Raw genomic sequence first — 16,562 nt, forward strand, 5'->3', positions numbered from 1 at the left:
GGGCGCGTGACCGCACAATGAAAGTCGAGGTAATAAAACGACGAACGACGGAGTGTCTCTCGGTGGTAGCCCAGTTTTGACGCCACCATTGGACGGATGGAATTCATCACCTTTCACGTGGTGTGGTGGGAGGCCGTTAACTCTTTAGAATTTATGATTTCCCATGCCTGAGTTATGGGCCCGCGTCGGTGGAGTGGTAATGGACCACGGGTGTGAAATGATGACCGCGTAAGGACGAAAAGTGAGACGTTCCATCGGCAGACGGCACCCGGCACTCTGGGAAGGGTGAAGATGTGGTTTATTGCGCTTCAAAGCCGTAAACTTGCGCAAGGGGTTGGCTTGCAGCATCCTGTTCAGGATACTTTCTAATGGGTGTCACTTACGAATTCATAGCCAACGAATGGCACCTGTCGAAGGTGAGATGCGATGATCGAATTGGTGTTTATGCTGCTAATATTTTCACCACACTATGGATGAATATTTTTGGGAAAAACGGCTTCATTGGTCTGGGTTTTCAGCATCAATCTAAAGGTTTTTGTTTTTTACCGGTCCTAGAAAGATCTTCCATAAAGTGCATCATAGAAAAGGATGCTTTATTTACACATTTAATACCCACTTAAATACTACAAGAAAATTCAGCTACGAGAAACTTAAATCATAATCTCCAACACTCTGTTCGATACTAATTTTCATTGATATATTTATGCCAAAGCCTAGCTTGTTCATTTCCGAAACATCACATGCATTTAGCTTTAAATGACGCTTCCATTAATTTTACTTTCTCCGCTCGTTCGTTCGTTTCAGCCAAACAAACGCACATGCACGAGAACCCATCGGACTTCAACACCGGTACGTATATTTGATGGGGAATGGCAGGTCGAATAGAAATAATCCAACCCACACCCGGAACATCCGGACAGCAAGAAGTGAAAGATCAAACAAACAGCTAAACTGTCCCCAACGCTCCATCCCTCCACACTTTCGAGGCCACCTGGCAGCACCTTCATTAAGCTAAATTAGCCCACAACTGCGTGTTTGTTGTCGTTTTGTGTGATGTTTTGTTTGTATTCGTATGCCTCTAAGAGTGTGTGTGTGTGTGTGTTTATTTCCCGTTTTGCTGTACGCCTCCCTTTCCAACCTCAACGACCTCGGGGATGAGTCTTCCGGCAGCCGGTGCTCAAGTGGCCGGAAGTAACGCATGGCGCGTCCATGTGGAAAAACGGATGGAAAATTAATCCCAATTTCATGTAGGCCCTCAGTTCATGCGTGCCCGCGTGCTGTGGGTTGGGCGCATTTCGACGGGACAAATGAGTCCTTCGGACAACACGGACAGCATAAATCTCACGACGCATAATTCATACGCCCCCACTCACACACGTGGTGACGCATCGTACAAGCGAGAGCAAAAGAGAACGAACGACGGGGCAAAAGACCACCGGTTAGCACACATTTTATGGCGCTCCTGACCCGTGACGCGTACCTTGGCTACCGCGTGAACTGGGACAAATATTCATCCCACGGATCACGGCCGGACTGGGTCGGGGATTTTCCTCGCACAAAACCTGTTCACAGTATGCCGGAAAAGTGCTGCATAAACACCGAAACCCATCAGCCGGGGCTTAGCATATTTTTGTACCGGCCATCGCCCACAACCGAGTCGACCATGCTGAATGGTTGACCGCTCAAACGATGATGTATGAAGTGGTGGTTGAACCGATGGAAAGGCCCGTGAAAAGCCCACTCGAATGGGGTTTTCTCTATGTTTTTTTTTTTTGAAAATGAAAATTAAAAACAAAACATTCAGCCCTTCTGTTTTCTAATTAAATAATCTGCTCTTTCTTTCTCGTCCGTGGGGGGAAAAAATTGTGCTTTTTTGTCATTTGGCCAAGTTCATGCCGCTTTGTGTTTTCCCTTCCAAAACACGTTGGGCGTGTGAAATGCATGTAATTTTCTGTCTGCTTCCGCGAACGAGCGACGAGTTATTTGGTTTTCATTTGCGGCATTTACGAGCGAATGACAACGCGTGTGTGCTAGCGTGTGTGAGGGGTTTTTGTTTTTCCTTTTATGTAGAACACTCTTACACCCACCTCACTGTGAGGGATTTATGAACCCCCCTACTAACCATTGAATTGCATTTTTTTTTTCATTTTTAATTCTCTCCATCCTTTAGAGGCGAGCTTCCCGCGGTTTGCTGAGCTCATCCCAAACACAACGGTCACGGTAGGCCGTGACGCGCTGTTGGCCTGCGTGGTGGATAATCTGAAAGGCTACAAGGTAAGTCCCGGGGTTTTCCGCGCCCTTTCGTGTGTCTCATTCACCTAGTCTGCCTTCCCGTGGGAATGAGCTTCCTGCGAAAACAGATGAATTGGAAGGTGCAAAAGCCCTACGCCCGCGCATTTTGTCAACTCTTTCTCTTTTTCACCATTCCTCTCCATTGCGGTCACGCATCTGGGCCTCAATCGTGCTACGCAAAACGTACCTCAGACAGACAGGGGAACTGGTCAATGTAGGTGCATGGGAGAAAGGTTCGAAGCCCGTAACAAAACGGTTCGATGGCTCCGTACCGTGAGCGGCCTCGTTTGTCGGCCTCGGGTCAACAGCTCGGTCGGTGATAAGCGGTGGAAAAACAGGAAAAAAATCCATCCATTCGTCCCATTTTGTTTAGCTCGCAGTGCTACAGCATGCGGTGTTTTATTTTGTGGCGTCATTTACGCTGCACAGCGTATTTGTTTTGGTGTGTGGAATTTGTGTATTTCCCGGGGGTAGATTTTGTGCTTCTGTTCCTTCATGCTACCATCCCATCCAGCCATTGTTGGCGCTCGTTTCGTGTGTGTCCCATTTTGCAAAAAAGGCACGCTGGAAAGGCCACGCATTTCATCACACCACAATTAACGCAATGTGCAGGCCATCCTCGGCCATTGCGGTGGTGTGGGAGCAACCTTTACAGATTAGGTTTGCGGGGCTGATGACGATTTTGTTTGTGTTGGCACCATCATTATCAGCAATGGCAGTAGCTCTGGTCGAAGCCCTTTCGCGGTGAAGGCACGCACGGGTCAGGTTAGGCAGATTTGTGGCATTCCACGACCGACAGTGCACAAACAGCCCGCTGGCACGGATGCATGACACGTGGTCACGCGCGTGCCTTTTTCCTCCCTTTACTACACGCGCCCACGAAGCGTCATTTACGTGGGTGGTATCCTTTTCGAGACCGGAATTTGCATGTGGCTGAGCCCAGGCCCCCGTGAGGGGCTTCTTTATTTTCTTGTTTTTCATCCTGTCGCTAGCTTGTTTGTTCCCAATTTCCCATCAATGCTGATGGTGGTGCGTTCGGGCGTGAAATCCGATTTGAGTGTGAGACGCATTGCTCGCTCCTGTGGGTGTGTGGACGCGTGCGGTGAGAGATGTTTTTAGTGGAATCCTATTTTTCGCATGAAAAATTGCGTAAAGCTGTGGCGGGCTAATGCGAATGTTATGAACCGTCGGCTCGCAGCGAAAGGTTCACCGCTAGTGTGTGGGTTTTTGGGCAAATGGTTTGGAGTTTTCCACCAGCGGACCCCACTGGTGGTGGTGCCGACATTGTGCATTCGAGCGTGTTTATTGCCCACTCTGGTCTCACAATAAGCGGCTTCAGTTGTAACGGGAATTGTGGAGCGTTGTGATGGGGATATTTTTCTTTTCATTTCTTGATGAATCTATATCATTTGTGGAAGCTTCCCGGGAATGCTTATTGCTTTACTGGCGGTACAAAGTTTGTATAATTTGATTGTACGTAGATTAAAATATATAGTTATTTTATATTTGTGCTCTGTTTGTAAACACCATAACAAGACACATTTTTGTTCCATGATGGAGGCGCCCAGTACCCAGTACCAATGTTTGTTCAATTGTCCGCTGCATCACTCACTTGGCTCATGAAATAACTGATGCGTTGAATATTATTTATACGTTGAATAACTTCCGGAGTCAAAGAAACACTGAACGATTTCCAAAAGCTTTGCGGAACGCATAGTTAGGCATATTTTCCTTCCACGATGGAGGCGCCCAGTACTCTTCATACCACCTGTCATGATAAATTCCTGACGACGAAGCGCATACTGACAATCGGATAAAATGCTCATTTTTGTGTGATTTTCAATTCCACTTCCCACCTACAACCACATGTTATCGTACATTCGTTTCCCAACCCACCGTATCCCGGCGGGCACGGGCTGGCCACCAAAAAAGAAACGAAGGAAATCAAACTGACATGTCGATGATTAGGGCATGTCACTGTTGGGAACGCAGGAAACGCTCCTCCCACGAAGATGCGATGCCCACTCTCCAGCCACACCATCGAGAAAAGCACATTGCTGCTCACGATGCGAGAAATTTAAGCTGCTTCGATCGGTTCATAAAAGTTGTGCCGTACGTGATCGCAATGCGGGATCGTCCATGCGGTCGATGGAAGGATAATTTCACGTCCTACTGTCTGCGTTTAGTGATTTTGTGCGCCCAGCCAGTACGTTGATCGGAATCCCGTGCGAAAGCGAACTGACTGAAGCTGACGTTTCGAAATGTTTTCGACTGCGCATGGGTGGGGTTAGTCGTTTTATTTTCCGTCGCGGCTGTCTTCCAGCGTGCCTCACCCAAACAAGACGTACGCGTTCGTGCTGATGGGCAAAGACCACTGGTTTGTTGGGCAGTGACAGGACGCCAACTCACCGAAAGCAGCTGGCAGCTTCGACAAGCCACAGCACTGACGTTGATCCACTTTCGGTGAACCAGGCGAACGGGCTGACAGTGAACATCGTCATCGAAGCTAGCCGATTATGGCATCGATAAGATTTCTCAGCTGCCGAGCAGCTCTGTGGTGTCTGCGTCTCTGTAGACGGGAGAGAACGGAAGATTTACGAGTGGTCGCGGGGATAGAGAAATATAAAAATTGATATATTTTCCATCACATCATCATCACCACCCGAGGCATCGCGTGGGCCAACTGGATTGACACCCCGGGGGTAAGTGGTGTCTACCGGAATCGGGCGTCCTTTTCCGAAGAAACCCATCGAGAAACCCGAGTGAAAGAGGTCCTCGTGACCCGGTCGTCTCTTGTGTAATGGAGCTAGAGCCGAAGTGAAAGTGTGACGCTCGAGTGTGAGCGTATGAGCGTATGTGTGCCTGACCGAGCCGTCTATCCTTCGGCAGCGAGATGCTCGAAAGCCCGCGATGACGATGTTGATGATGATGTGGGTTGGATTTAATATCAATAAAGCATAATTTTATTATTGATTTAAAATCAATTCGTTTATCCACCTAACCCGCCGCACCGATGGAGTGGGTTCGTGGCTCGAAAACATACCATATCTTTAAACTTTATGTATCCCCAGCTCCCGGGGATCCACTGGGTGTTGAGTGGGTGGGTGGAAAACTCCGAGCCCAGGCAAAATCGACCCAAATCCTCGCCATTTGAGCTGTTCGACGGTCGGAATAATATCATAACAACACGGAGATTAAGGGGATTTGGATGCCGTTACGTCGAGGAGATATCGAATCGACAGCAGTTCCCCAAGCCTTTCCGAGTTTCTCCTGCGGAATAAAACCGGAAAACGGATGGACGCTTGTGTGCGTGAGAGGGAAAAGCCATTCACGCTTGCATTAACGCGATGTGGGCAAGTGTTACGGTCATAAATAAATAAATAAAATCAAATGATCATCGCCCGTCCCGGCTGCTAGGGCGCGTGTCGGTTTGCCTAGGAATGGTCGAGTTTTCGCTTCGGTTTGGATCAAACTCACCCTGGTCAAAGTTAACCGTGTCACTCAGATGCGCGTTGGCGTTGATGAAGGTTACTGAAAGTTTCGGGGCGTGGAAAGATAAGACCGATCGGTGGTCGGGAAGCCGTTCCAGTCTCAGGTTCTTGGAACACGCGTGAAATGTCGGCATTTCATCGATATTGAGGGTGAAACTTTCCCGGGAGTCCCGGTCCGCGTGTAAAGTGTGGGATTTGAGGTCAATTTGCTCGATCGAATGGAAATCTAATTCAGCTGGGGGAAATCAACGTCGAACTGGATTAATATTTCGTTCCGTTTCAAACCACTTAATCCGGGCCCGGTGAAGGGACCGGAAGAAGGGCTTATCGAAGGGCCCCGGTGCGGTTGAAAGCCGTTAGCCGTACGATCCGCGAATGGAATGACCTTTAGGGTCGATTATGATTTGCAAAGGCTGCATTAAAAATATATCAAATGAAGGTTTACAGATGTTTTCCTCGCATATGCCTCAGAACTGCTATTTTGATGCTCAAATTTATGATAAACAAACAGCAAATCATATGCAGAAATATTACAGAACAGGTTCTAATTAAAATAAATAAACGAGACAGAAACATTGTTTCATATTGGTAATATACTTCATATGTTCATAAGAATCATAGCGAAAAGCGTAACGTTTACGTATGAGTGTTTTTGAAATCTGATTTCAATGTCCCGCTTTTCCTAAATATGCAAGATAAGGGTGACATGAGGTGGAAAAATGTTTTTCTACGCTTTCTGAGGGCTTCGTTGAAATTCCCAACGGCGCCATTTTCTTACAGTCTTAGGGATCTCTTCGCCAGTGAAACACCACCAAAGGGTTGACTATCCGCTGTGTAGATAATGTTAACTGTAATTTGTTTGCTTCGAGGTCCTATTCTCCAGCCCTCCGACCACATTTCGCGTATCACGAGATAACAAAAAAATCACATCCAAATGCGCCCGTGATGTGAGCCGAGATTTTGCCGATTTCTCAGCCTGTCCGAACCGGCGTCGAGGGTCGAGTGGCAGAATTTGATCCTGTCACTCTTCACGCGAGACGACGGGGTGGCCTTTGTTTAACCGGAACACTCCCGAAGGTCGCCCCAGGGTCACCGGCGGACCCGGTGAGTGGATGTTTTCGGTTGCTTTCCCCATGGGAGGACTTAATGTTGTTTACATGGGACCGGTGACGGGTCCAGCCTTTCAAGCTACCGGGACGTTGACGGGCAGCCGTTCGAGGGCTCTTTTTCCCTTTGCTCTACTTCACGTTTTCGTCGAGGTAGCGTCGAGGACACGACCGCACACGAGAACGCCGGTGAACGATAAATCAAAACACCGGCCATCCTAACCGAGCGGAAAAATGCCCCTCACTCGCTCGAAGGGACACAAGCGGAAAAAAGCGAAATCAACCTCAGGGAAGACAAAGGTCGTGATTCGAAGGAAGAGAGAGAGAGAGAGAGAGAAAAAAAGACCGCATACAAAAATGGTGCTCAACAAAAACAAAGAAGTTAAACATTCATTTTGAGAAGTTGCTATTTTTTTCACTCACTCTCTCTCGTTGGTTTGCTCCGAGCCACATTCGATGCGTTCTGGAGGACATTTTCGTAAGCGAGCGCATCCCTCCTCCAGGTCGTTGCCAACAGACGGTTTTTGCCGACAACGAGGCCTTGGTTTTCCGACCCACGACCACCCATCCAGTGCCCCTCATCAACGCCCCGGACAGCTCCGGGGGGAGGTTTTTCAGGCCGGGTGCGAAGACAAATGAATGCCAATGAATTCCGTCACCGGCTGTAACGGTACACGCGGGTTTGCAAACGTTACCGTTTGCCCGTTACCGAGAAGAGCAACAGTCGAGGGTTCGTAACGAGCGGGGAGAGAGGGGAGCAAACCGAAATAAAATCCCCCGAAACCAACACCGACTCTGAACGATGTCGGAACACTTTCACTCATCATTAAATCTATGTTTTATTATTAAAATGCCTTTTTCCGGTGGAGCCGCACGTCGCTCGTCACTGAGTTTGCGTCGGAGGCTTCGACTCGCTTTTCTTCCTCCCCCGCTTGCTTCTGTTTCTCTCGCTTTTAGCGTTTGCTTTCGCACGAAACAATTTAGTGCGAGAAAACTTACCCAGCACCGGCCGGAATGGGCGGCCAGCGACCGGGAACGAGTGGTGTTTGCGAAAATATTTGGAAATGTGTTTGTAGCATCAACAATCAGGCTGCCCTGACAGACCGAGGGCGGTGGTGGAAAGAGAGGGACCAGGAGACAGGAGAAAAGTGAAAATTAAGTTTGTCTTACAATTGAATTCGAACTCCAATCCAGCCAGCCAGGGACAGGCGCGCGAAAGCTCGTCGGATTTCGGTGGGAAAGCAGCTGTCAGAGCGTGGGAATCCGTGGCAATGGAGGGTTGAAGTGAGTGGTCGGTAGAGGTGCGGGTTGAAAAACACAACAGCACTCCCCCTCTGAAAGCCCCATCCAGACACAGGTGCGCGATTTGGTGCCTCGGAGGTGCTCCGTCCATTTAGCTCACGTAGTCGCTGTGAAATATGGGACTTACAAATTAAATCCGAACGGCGAACGCCACGATCGCACGGGCCAGGAATGCACAATGGGTGGCCAGTGTTTCAGATTTTGTTTTCGCCCGATGATGTGTTTTGCTGAGATTCCAGCATTTGTCCGGGGTTTTTACGGCTTCGCATCTTAAGGGAAAGCTTTCGCCCACGACGCATCATTTATCGGGTTTATGAACGGTGCATGAGATGACAAGATTTCGAGGATTCGACTGCTTATGAGAATGAACGCTTCGTGGAGCGAGAAACAACCGTGAAAATTATCCCTTTTCCACGCGCATTAAGCCCACCGAGACGAGAGCTTTAAGAAGCAAACGAAATCAAATTAACCGTAACAGGATAACGACGCATTCCCACTCCCAAGCCAGTGGTCGGTTCGCTTGTTTGGATGTTGGTTGGAAAATCCGAGCCGATCGAATCACCGGCAAGGAGCGTTGCAACTGCTCGAATCGACGGCCACCCAGTGGAGATGGGAAAACAAATGCGAACACTTTCCACCATCGAAGCAAACGGAGAAGAAAACACCGAACGCTGTACGTGATGTGACTATGAATGTTAATAAACATTTTCCTGGACCTACCCAGCCCTTCGGAACCATTCGGGCAGTGAAGGAATTTCATTTTATTCCACCGCGCACCATCCGACCACCGGTTTCACCGCAGAAAAGCGATCCTACCGCGACCGGTGCGGTGGAAAACTGTGGCCCCGTCCTTGTGGCCGCCTGGCCTTCGATTGTTTCTCGCCACAAAGACAGACGCAACGCAACGGTATCGGCGTCGCAATCTCGCAGCACAATCGGACCTGGGTAAGGGATTGCATTCGGTGCCATTGTCGGAAAAACCGACACCTCCTTGTGTGGGCATCCAAGTGAGCCTTGAAGCTGCTCGCAAGCCCACGAAAACCTCAAACGAACGGACGAACAGACGGTGAAACGTGCCTCGGCATGAGTCGGGGCGGAAAATAGCACCCAACAACTTCCATTGATCCTGTGGCCGTGTGCCCAGCGGCCGTTTCCACCACCAAACCAGCCGGCCGAGGTTTATGTGTTCGATAAACAGAGAACATCTCTTTTCCTGATTGCATTTATTGCAATTGTTCCCGCAATGGTTCTTGCGAGTGTTTTTTTTTTCTTCTTCTTGTTGCTCCCCAATGCCGATCCCAACTTCAGAAGCCTCGTTAGCGTTCTCCAGCTTCGCTTCCACGGCCAGGCGCAGCTGGACAGGTTGAAGTGTTTTCGTGCTTGAGATGCCGGCAAAATGGCCGCGCGCTTTCTTTTCACATATTAGTGTAGCCAGCATGCCGGAAGAGTCGGAGCGCCGGAAAAATGATCCAAAACAAGATTACGTTACGATGGCCGTTCGATGGCCTTTCGACCGGTCGCTCCGATGGTTTGGTCAGGCCGTTCGCTCCACCCGTGGTTCGTTTCGCTTTCGACGGTAATGGAGTGAGCTGTTCGAGTGCGGCTTAAGGATGTTTTCGTGCCGCTCGTTAGCGCACCAAGTCAACAGCTACAGCGTTGGGGTGATCCTGGGCAGAAAGCGATGCAGTTTTCAATTCTATTTCGTTAGTCTTCTTAAAATATTGCGCTGCCTTTTCTGGTTTGGTGGCAACGTAAACTAGTCGTTTTTTTTAATTCTTTAAACGCATTATGTCAATTTCAATTTACAGAAAGAAGAGAAATAAAATTTCCTCAGGACGTAAATAATGAAGTAACCCCGATTTCTCCACCCAACCGCATTTACCGTGTGAAGTAACAAGTAAACGACATCCTCAAGCAGAAGTGCATCCGTTTGCTTCTACCCGCAGCCATTTCATTGGAAAGGAACGCTGTAATTGACATTTATTTATATTCTTTTTTCCCTTCCGATCAATTTGCAACCCACGCGCGGACCTTCCGTTACGAGTAGATGGTTTGGCTTGGGAAAACCGCCCCTGAAACAACAAGGAAGAAAATGGCATCGAGCAAAGCTGCTTAGCTGCGAGTACGTTTGTGCTTCAACGTTTTCTGCTTGTTCGCTTTCGCCCACTTTCCATTTGCGATCCCATTCGCTTCCGTACGCGATAAAGATGCATAAAAATACAAGACAAGACCCTCATCGAGCAGCTCGAGCAACGGCAGCACGAAACAGAAAGAGGGACGAACCCGACGAACGGGAAATCTCATTTGAGAAATTCTTGTAATAACGATGGTCGACTTCCGTCGTGGCTCGCCCAACGCACCGATTCCCGGGGGCCATTCAGCTGCACTTTCCCGCAAGAGTGCTCGCGTGATGGCGCAGAAAAACAGGCGGCTTCCTTGCGTTTGGTTGCGCGCGCGCGCGTCCTTGCGCTTGGCAAAGGATCGCTCCCGACTTGGTTCGCAATCGAATCGCATTGAATCCGGTCCAATCGAACACGAACACCCGCGTGGTGCATCCTTTCCAGCGAACTGACTCGATCCATCTATCGTGCCAGTTAGAGGTTGAGGGCTGTAGGGATGCCCGTTTTTCTTCGCCCTTTCCACCCATTGGGGTGTGTTGTCTGCCGGTTCCGGTTTCCAGGGCACACATGCACCGTACCGCGTCCCGCGCACATTCGCACAATCGAGATTGAGCAAACATAAATAAATTGAAGTGCCTTGTTAGGCGTACGGTAGTGGTGGCAGGCTTGGCAGGCGGTATCGAGAAGGGCACGCGTTTCTTCACCCCCGGAAAAGGGGTTCTGTCTCTGCACCTCGATGTAAGCTGCACCGTTGCACTCGGCACGGTTCGGTGGAAGGGCGCTAAAGTTTATGATCCACTCGACGGCCACCAAAAGGGGGCTGAGCAAAAATAAAATGGACGCAACACAACTAACAGGAAAAAAAGAATAAACCGCTCTCGGAACAAAATATCTAACGAGCTGGCGCACGCTAGTTTACAACAAACCGGCGGGAAAAGAAAGGAGAAAGTGAGAGAGAGATAGAGGGAGAAGGTAAAAAAAAATCCAGATAAAAACCGAGCCAAGAAGTTGTGCAATTTTGGGGTGGGGTGGTAAAGTTTTCTACCATCTCTCCCTACGCCAGCAGCGCCGTACGAAGGGCCACTCGGACAGCCACGCGAACTTTGAGCTTCAACCCTCTCGACGACGGTTGGTATCGTGTGGAGTGGTGCAAAACAGCAAAAAAAATAAAGAAAATAAGAAGCCAAGCAATAGCAACCAAAAAAAAAAGAGAGCGATCTGCACATAATAAACAAGCTCGAGCAAACAAAATGAGAGCAACAAATGGTAAAAAAAGCAGGAAGCACGGAATGTACAACCAAATAAAAGTTAACTTTATTTGCCACTTCGAAACCGGGACCCCATCAATGTAGGGCTTACGTGTTGCACTCGCAGGTTGGAAAAATGGCAGGCCCATAAAATGTATTTTTCACCAAACCACAGCACCAGGCTGGACGGAAATCGTGCTCCATTTTCCCCGGGGCACCGTTCGGATGCGCTCTCCCGCGTGGATGAAATTAGAGCCACGCCTCACCGAACAACACATCAAAGACGGTTCGACGAGACGACCATTTAATGTGTAATCATTTAAACGCATCGCAACTAATTAGCGACATCCAGCTGGGCCGGGAAAGTCCATCGGAGGTTAAACTGCCCATTAACCAGGGAAATGCCGAGCTCGAGCGGCGTAAGTGCACATCCTGGCACGACCTTTTAAAGGGTCCTCGCCAACGCGAGCCCTTTCGATGGTTCCAATTACGCGCTTTAAGCCCTACTTCACGATTGCTCTCTCGTTCCAACCGATGGTGGGCTTTTCCAGTCGAATGTTGTCAGTGCATTAGCCAAATGACAGCTGCATAATGAACTCGCTGGCCGAGACCGAACGTGTCCACTCGCCAATGAACTTCGACCCGGGCATTAATCATCGACGCAGTGGACACTTTGGGCCTCGAGTCTCGACCTATCCTGTCACTGGCCGGAGATGTGCCTCGCATTTTCCGATCGAGCTTTCCTCCGTGGTGGAAACGAGGTCGAAGGCCAGGCAGGTAAAGGTGAAATCAATAATCCATTCGCAATTCAAACGTTCCGGTTGGCAGAGGTTAGTGGAATAATTAAATGTTTCCATTTTCCATCATCACCAACGGTGATGGCGAAGCTTATGGAATGGCTTGAAGCGGTCAGAGAAATCGAATGGCTTTTCCGAGACAAACACTCGCGACCCCTATTTTCCACCATCAACTGACTCATGTAGTGACGGAAGGAACTCAAGGATACGCTTAGCATCGACAGAAGAGTTCATGTTTGGTTGACTTTCTCGCTTGATTTTTTTCATGCCCAGAACGTCCACTTTCTCTTTCTGACACACACACACACACACACATACACACCTACCACACGCATTCACACGCTGGGCAAATAAATTCGCCCCGTCCGGAAGTCTTCCCAGCGTGGAAAACCGGAAGTGAGCATGAGCCGTGTCGCTTCCGAGCGCGTCCGGTGTGCACTCGGACGACCGGATGTCGCATTCTCTCCTCGGCAAACAGGGGAAGCTCATTGTCAATAGGGCACGCAGAAGTCACAGACGACCGGATGACCAAAGCATGCCCGTTGGGGATGGACGGAAGCGGCCTCGAGTGAAATTTCGTACCGTTTCGGAACTCAACCGACCGATGACGTAAGGATGGATTAGCTTCGATCGGCCGTTTGGGTTGGCTTGGGCTTCTGGAACGTTACAGTGGCAGTGTGTGACCAGCCGTGTTGACGCAGCATTGTTCTTGCTCTCTCCTTCCCTAGCTTCGCAGGACTCGAGTTTGTTGAATTGTTTGCTCAGCTGTTCGAGAGAGAAAGCAACGATTTTGTACCGTTGCTTTTTGACGGGTTAGGATGGTGAGTGATTAAGTGCGAGACGTTTGCACAATCGTTTGGAGCAACACTCCAGCAGCAGTTCATGAAGCAACCATCCAAACCATAAAATGGTGCAATAATCGATTCATCAACAGAGTTTGCTCAGAAACACGCCCGAAGGTATGCAACTAGCGGTACTTGCGTATCCTTCGCAAAGAAATTGATCATCGTGGAGAAGAAAATTACGCAACGAAGCTGGCGGAGAAAATCTCTTCCCGCATTAACTGCACTTGCCCACACATACACATACACGCATACATTAAACACCTCGATCGCTATCGAGATGATGCACGGTGCACGGTCGCAGGCTTAATAGGCCATCAAGCTGATGAAAATTTACCGCCAAAAGCCCTGCTGCGGCTGATAAATTATCATTGCGCGTCGACGAATGTGTCTCTCATGAATATGCGATTACGTGCGACGCCGGGGATTCGAAAACCCATTGACTTCGAGACTCGAGCCACGCGCACGACCCAGCATTGGCTGCAGCCTCTGCCACCGTCTTCAGCCGACGGTCTTGCTTCATTATCGTGAAAGAAAATCAATTTCGTATTCAAAACCCCCCCGCGTCATGAGCGAGACTGGCATCAAAGCGAGCCGCCGCGACACAGAGAGAGAGAGAGAAAAAGAGCACCGGGGCCAACAGAGACAATGAGGGAAATAAAAAAGGATACCTTATGTTGTTGGCGCGTGGAAAGCGCCGAGCGAACGATGTTGTCGGTGTAATCATGGCACTCATTGGGACGACGAGGCACAATTGAACGATAAACTTAGCCCCACCCGGGACCCGTTTCGCTCTCCCACTCCCGGTTCGTTTCTTTATCACTCAATTTCCATCCCCAGAAACCAAGAATTTGAAGTGAAATATGACGAATAATTATTTTCCCTCCATTGCCAACCTAACCAGCAGTACCCGTCAGCCAGACGGAGGCTTGGCTTGTTGAAGATGGGATCGTTTTTTTTCTTCTCTTTATTGAGCTCGAACGTCACCGTGGAGCATGTTGCCCTCGTTGTCCTTCCCCCCGCAACGGTCTGTCGATCTTTCTCAATACATTTTTTTCCTTCGCTCTCCTTTCGTATTGCGCCGGGAATACCCCGAAAAGGCGAAAAAAAAAATAAAGACAAGGTAGAGAAGTTTTTCCAAAGACTCTCACCCTCTTTCTTTCGCTCTTGTGTCCCTCAGTCCGGTGCCGATGAAAAGATCGTCCTCAGTCGAAGGGCGCAGGCTTTCAATATACGCGGGGCTGAAAGTGGAAATGTATTATTCATAAGACAGCTTATTTAACACTGAACTCGGTAGCACAGTGAGACGACGGTAAAAAAGGAACTCACTCGCGCGTCTCCCCAGCTCAGACACACACACAAAATCAACAAAACCGCCAACTGCCTCGTGAGCAGTACAAACTCGCGTCCTTTCCCGTCGGAACTAGCTGCCATCGGATGGCTAGAAAGGGCTAGAGATGCCCACCGTCAGAAAGTCATCACTCGCTCTAGCACGCTCAGCGATCAAAAGAAGGCTAAAAGGGAAAAAAACGGAGTGTTTGAGGGGGAAAATGAGAAAAATGCTATGACTGATCACGAGCCCTTCTGCCAGCGAGGGTGGGCCGAAAGGCTAATGAGTCAGCACCTAGAGCAGCCTGGCCGAGCTTGGGCTGGCTTCGCGGCAAAGGGTTGACAATAAAGACAAACTTTTTCCCGCCACGCCACGGGTCGCCCCTGTTTGATCAAGCTGCAGTCAATTAATTTTCAATTATGGCCACCTCAATTATGTTAGCGGGGTAGCGGGTTGCCGTTCGTTGACTGGTGGGATGGAAAAGTGCCTTCCCTACCGCCTGGGCCATTGCCGAGGCCGTGGATCGCTTTGTTGTGTTTCGTTCTTTCTCTGGCTGTGTGCCGAGTGACAATGACACCACCGGAAAGGTAACGGAGCCATGTTCAGCGGGGTTTTTTTCCAGGCGACACCGGCAATGGCGGTTCGAGGATATTCGGTCACTCGCGGAGGTCCTTGAGACACGGTCGCGGGTAATGCCATGCGGTGCCGGTGCAGTATATTATGTATGCACGCAAACCCGTTAAAAATGTCCCCATGGCAGTTTATCGTCACTGTAGCAACGCAAATGAGAGTTTTCCACAAGGGAGTGAAAGGATACTGGCGCGTATGGAGCGAAGGACCATCAAACCGGTTTGGCTACCAACTGTATCCGAAGGTTATTATTAATACAAGACAAGCCGTCATATGGGAACCGATGTCTTGGTTGCAAGCGTTTCAGGCGTGTAAACGTGGAAAATTAACAAAAATTGGTAACTTATTGTCATAATTCTAAAAGTAGTGTCTTCCTGTTGTAGTAGTGATACGCTTTGGTAAAAAAAGATCATTGATTGAGAGCAATTGCTTCAAGTTGATTGGGTAGCACAATGATTGTTTATTAAATTCGTCTTATTGATTAAAGAGAATCTTCAGAAGTCATGATCTAATTTTTGCTCTTACACAATTGAAGTACATACATTTGATTACCCAGAGAAGAAGGACAGATTTAAGGAATTAATGGAAATAGTTGTTGCAAGTCTAAAGCAAAATCAGATACATGCTTAAGGGTTGTTCCCGGCGGCTCCATCGTCCAGCGCCGGCAAAAGAGAAAAGAACTCTATTAGGAATTTTCTTATTTTGACAAGAGCAACAGACGACGACGATGTCGACGAAGGCAAAACAAAAAAAAACCCGTCCGTTCGGTTGAGCGGTCGTTTGGGTGGTCGTTTGGCCGTTGTTTTTCTCCTTGGCGCAATGTTGTTATGTGTGGATGTTCTTTTCCTCTGTTGCCATTTTCTCGTCCCTTCGCCGACTTCTTCCGTCATATGTTTGGAAATTTTGTGTGCCGGTACGTTGCTCTAGAATGTGTTTTTAGTCCTGAATTGTGTGTGTGTGTGCTGTTTTTTTTCTCTCTCTTCCGTGCGCCCCCTAGGACGTCCTTGCCTCGTGCATCGTTTCTCGACAACCCGGCTCTTTTTGCTCTCGAATCACCCTCGATCTGCTGCGTCGCGTCGACCACTCGAACATGGGCCACTCACTCAGCGTTCCCTTTTTATTTGCAGAATAAATTGATAAAATTTGAATATAAATGGAATAAAACCCTGAAACTCTTACCGGAGTATTACTCAATCTACGTGTGCTCGGGAGCGAGCGACCTCCGTGCCTGATGGCCGTCGCTGATGGTTTTTCGCACGCTGTATAGTTGTGGAAATCGGTCCGATTCCGACCGCTTTCTCTGCTCCACTTCCTCGATGCCACTCGATTTTAGTGTGCTCCCTCTCGCCCCCGTTGCGTGTGTGAATGTGTGTGGGTGCCGGGAGCCGTCCCATTCGGCTCCATA

The 16,562-nt window shown here is 49.0% G+C and overlaps 1 protein-coding gene across 1 annotated transcript in view; it reads left to right on the forward strand.

The window, feature by feature from the left end:
* Positions 1 to 400: 400 nt before the first annotated feature.
* The window catches only part of LOC128722810 (lachesin), a 34,358-nt gene continuing 18,196 nt past the window's right edge, over positions 401 to 16,562 (forward strand). The window contains exons 1-3 of the mRNA XM_053816490.1: positions 401 to 416; positions 805 to 849; positions 2,171 to 2,274. Of these exons, the coding sequence (XP_053672465.1) occupies positions 401 to 416; positions 805 to 849; positions 2,171 to 2,274 (165 nt within the window). The remainder of the gene's footprint in view (positions 417 to 804; positions 850 to 2,170; positions 2,275 to 16,562) is intronic.

This window comes from Anopheles nili, chromosome 3, assembly GCF_943737925.1.
Source record: "Anopheles nili chromosome 3, idAnoNiliSN_F5_01, whole genome shotgun sequence".
NCBI lineage: Eukaryota > Metazoa > Arthropoda > Insecta > Diptera > Culicidae > Anopheles > Anopheles nili.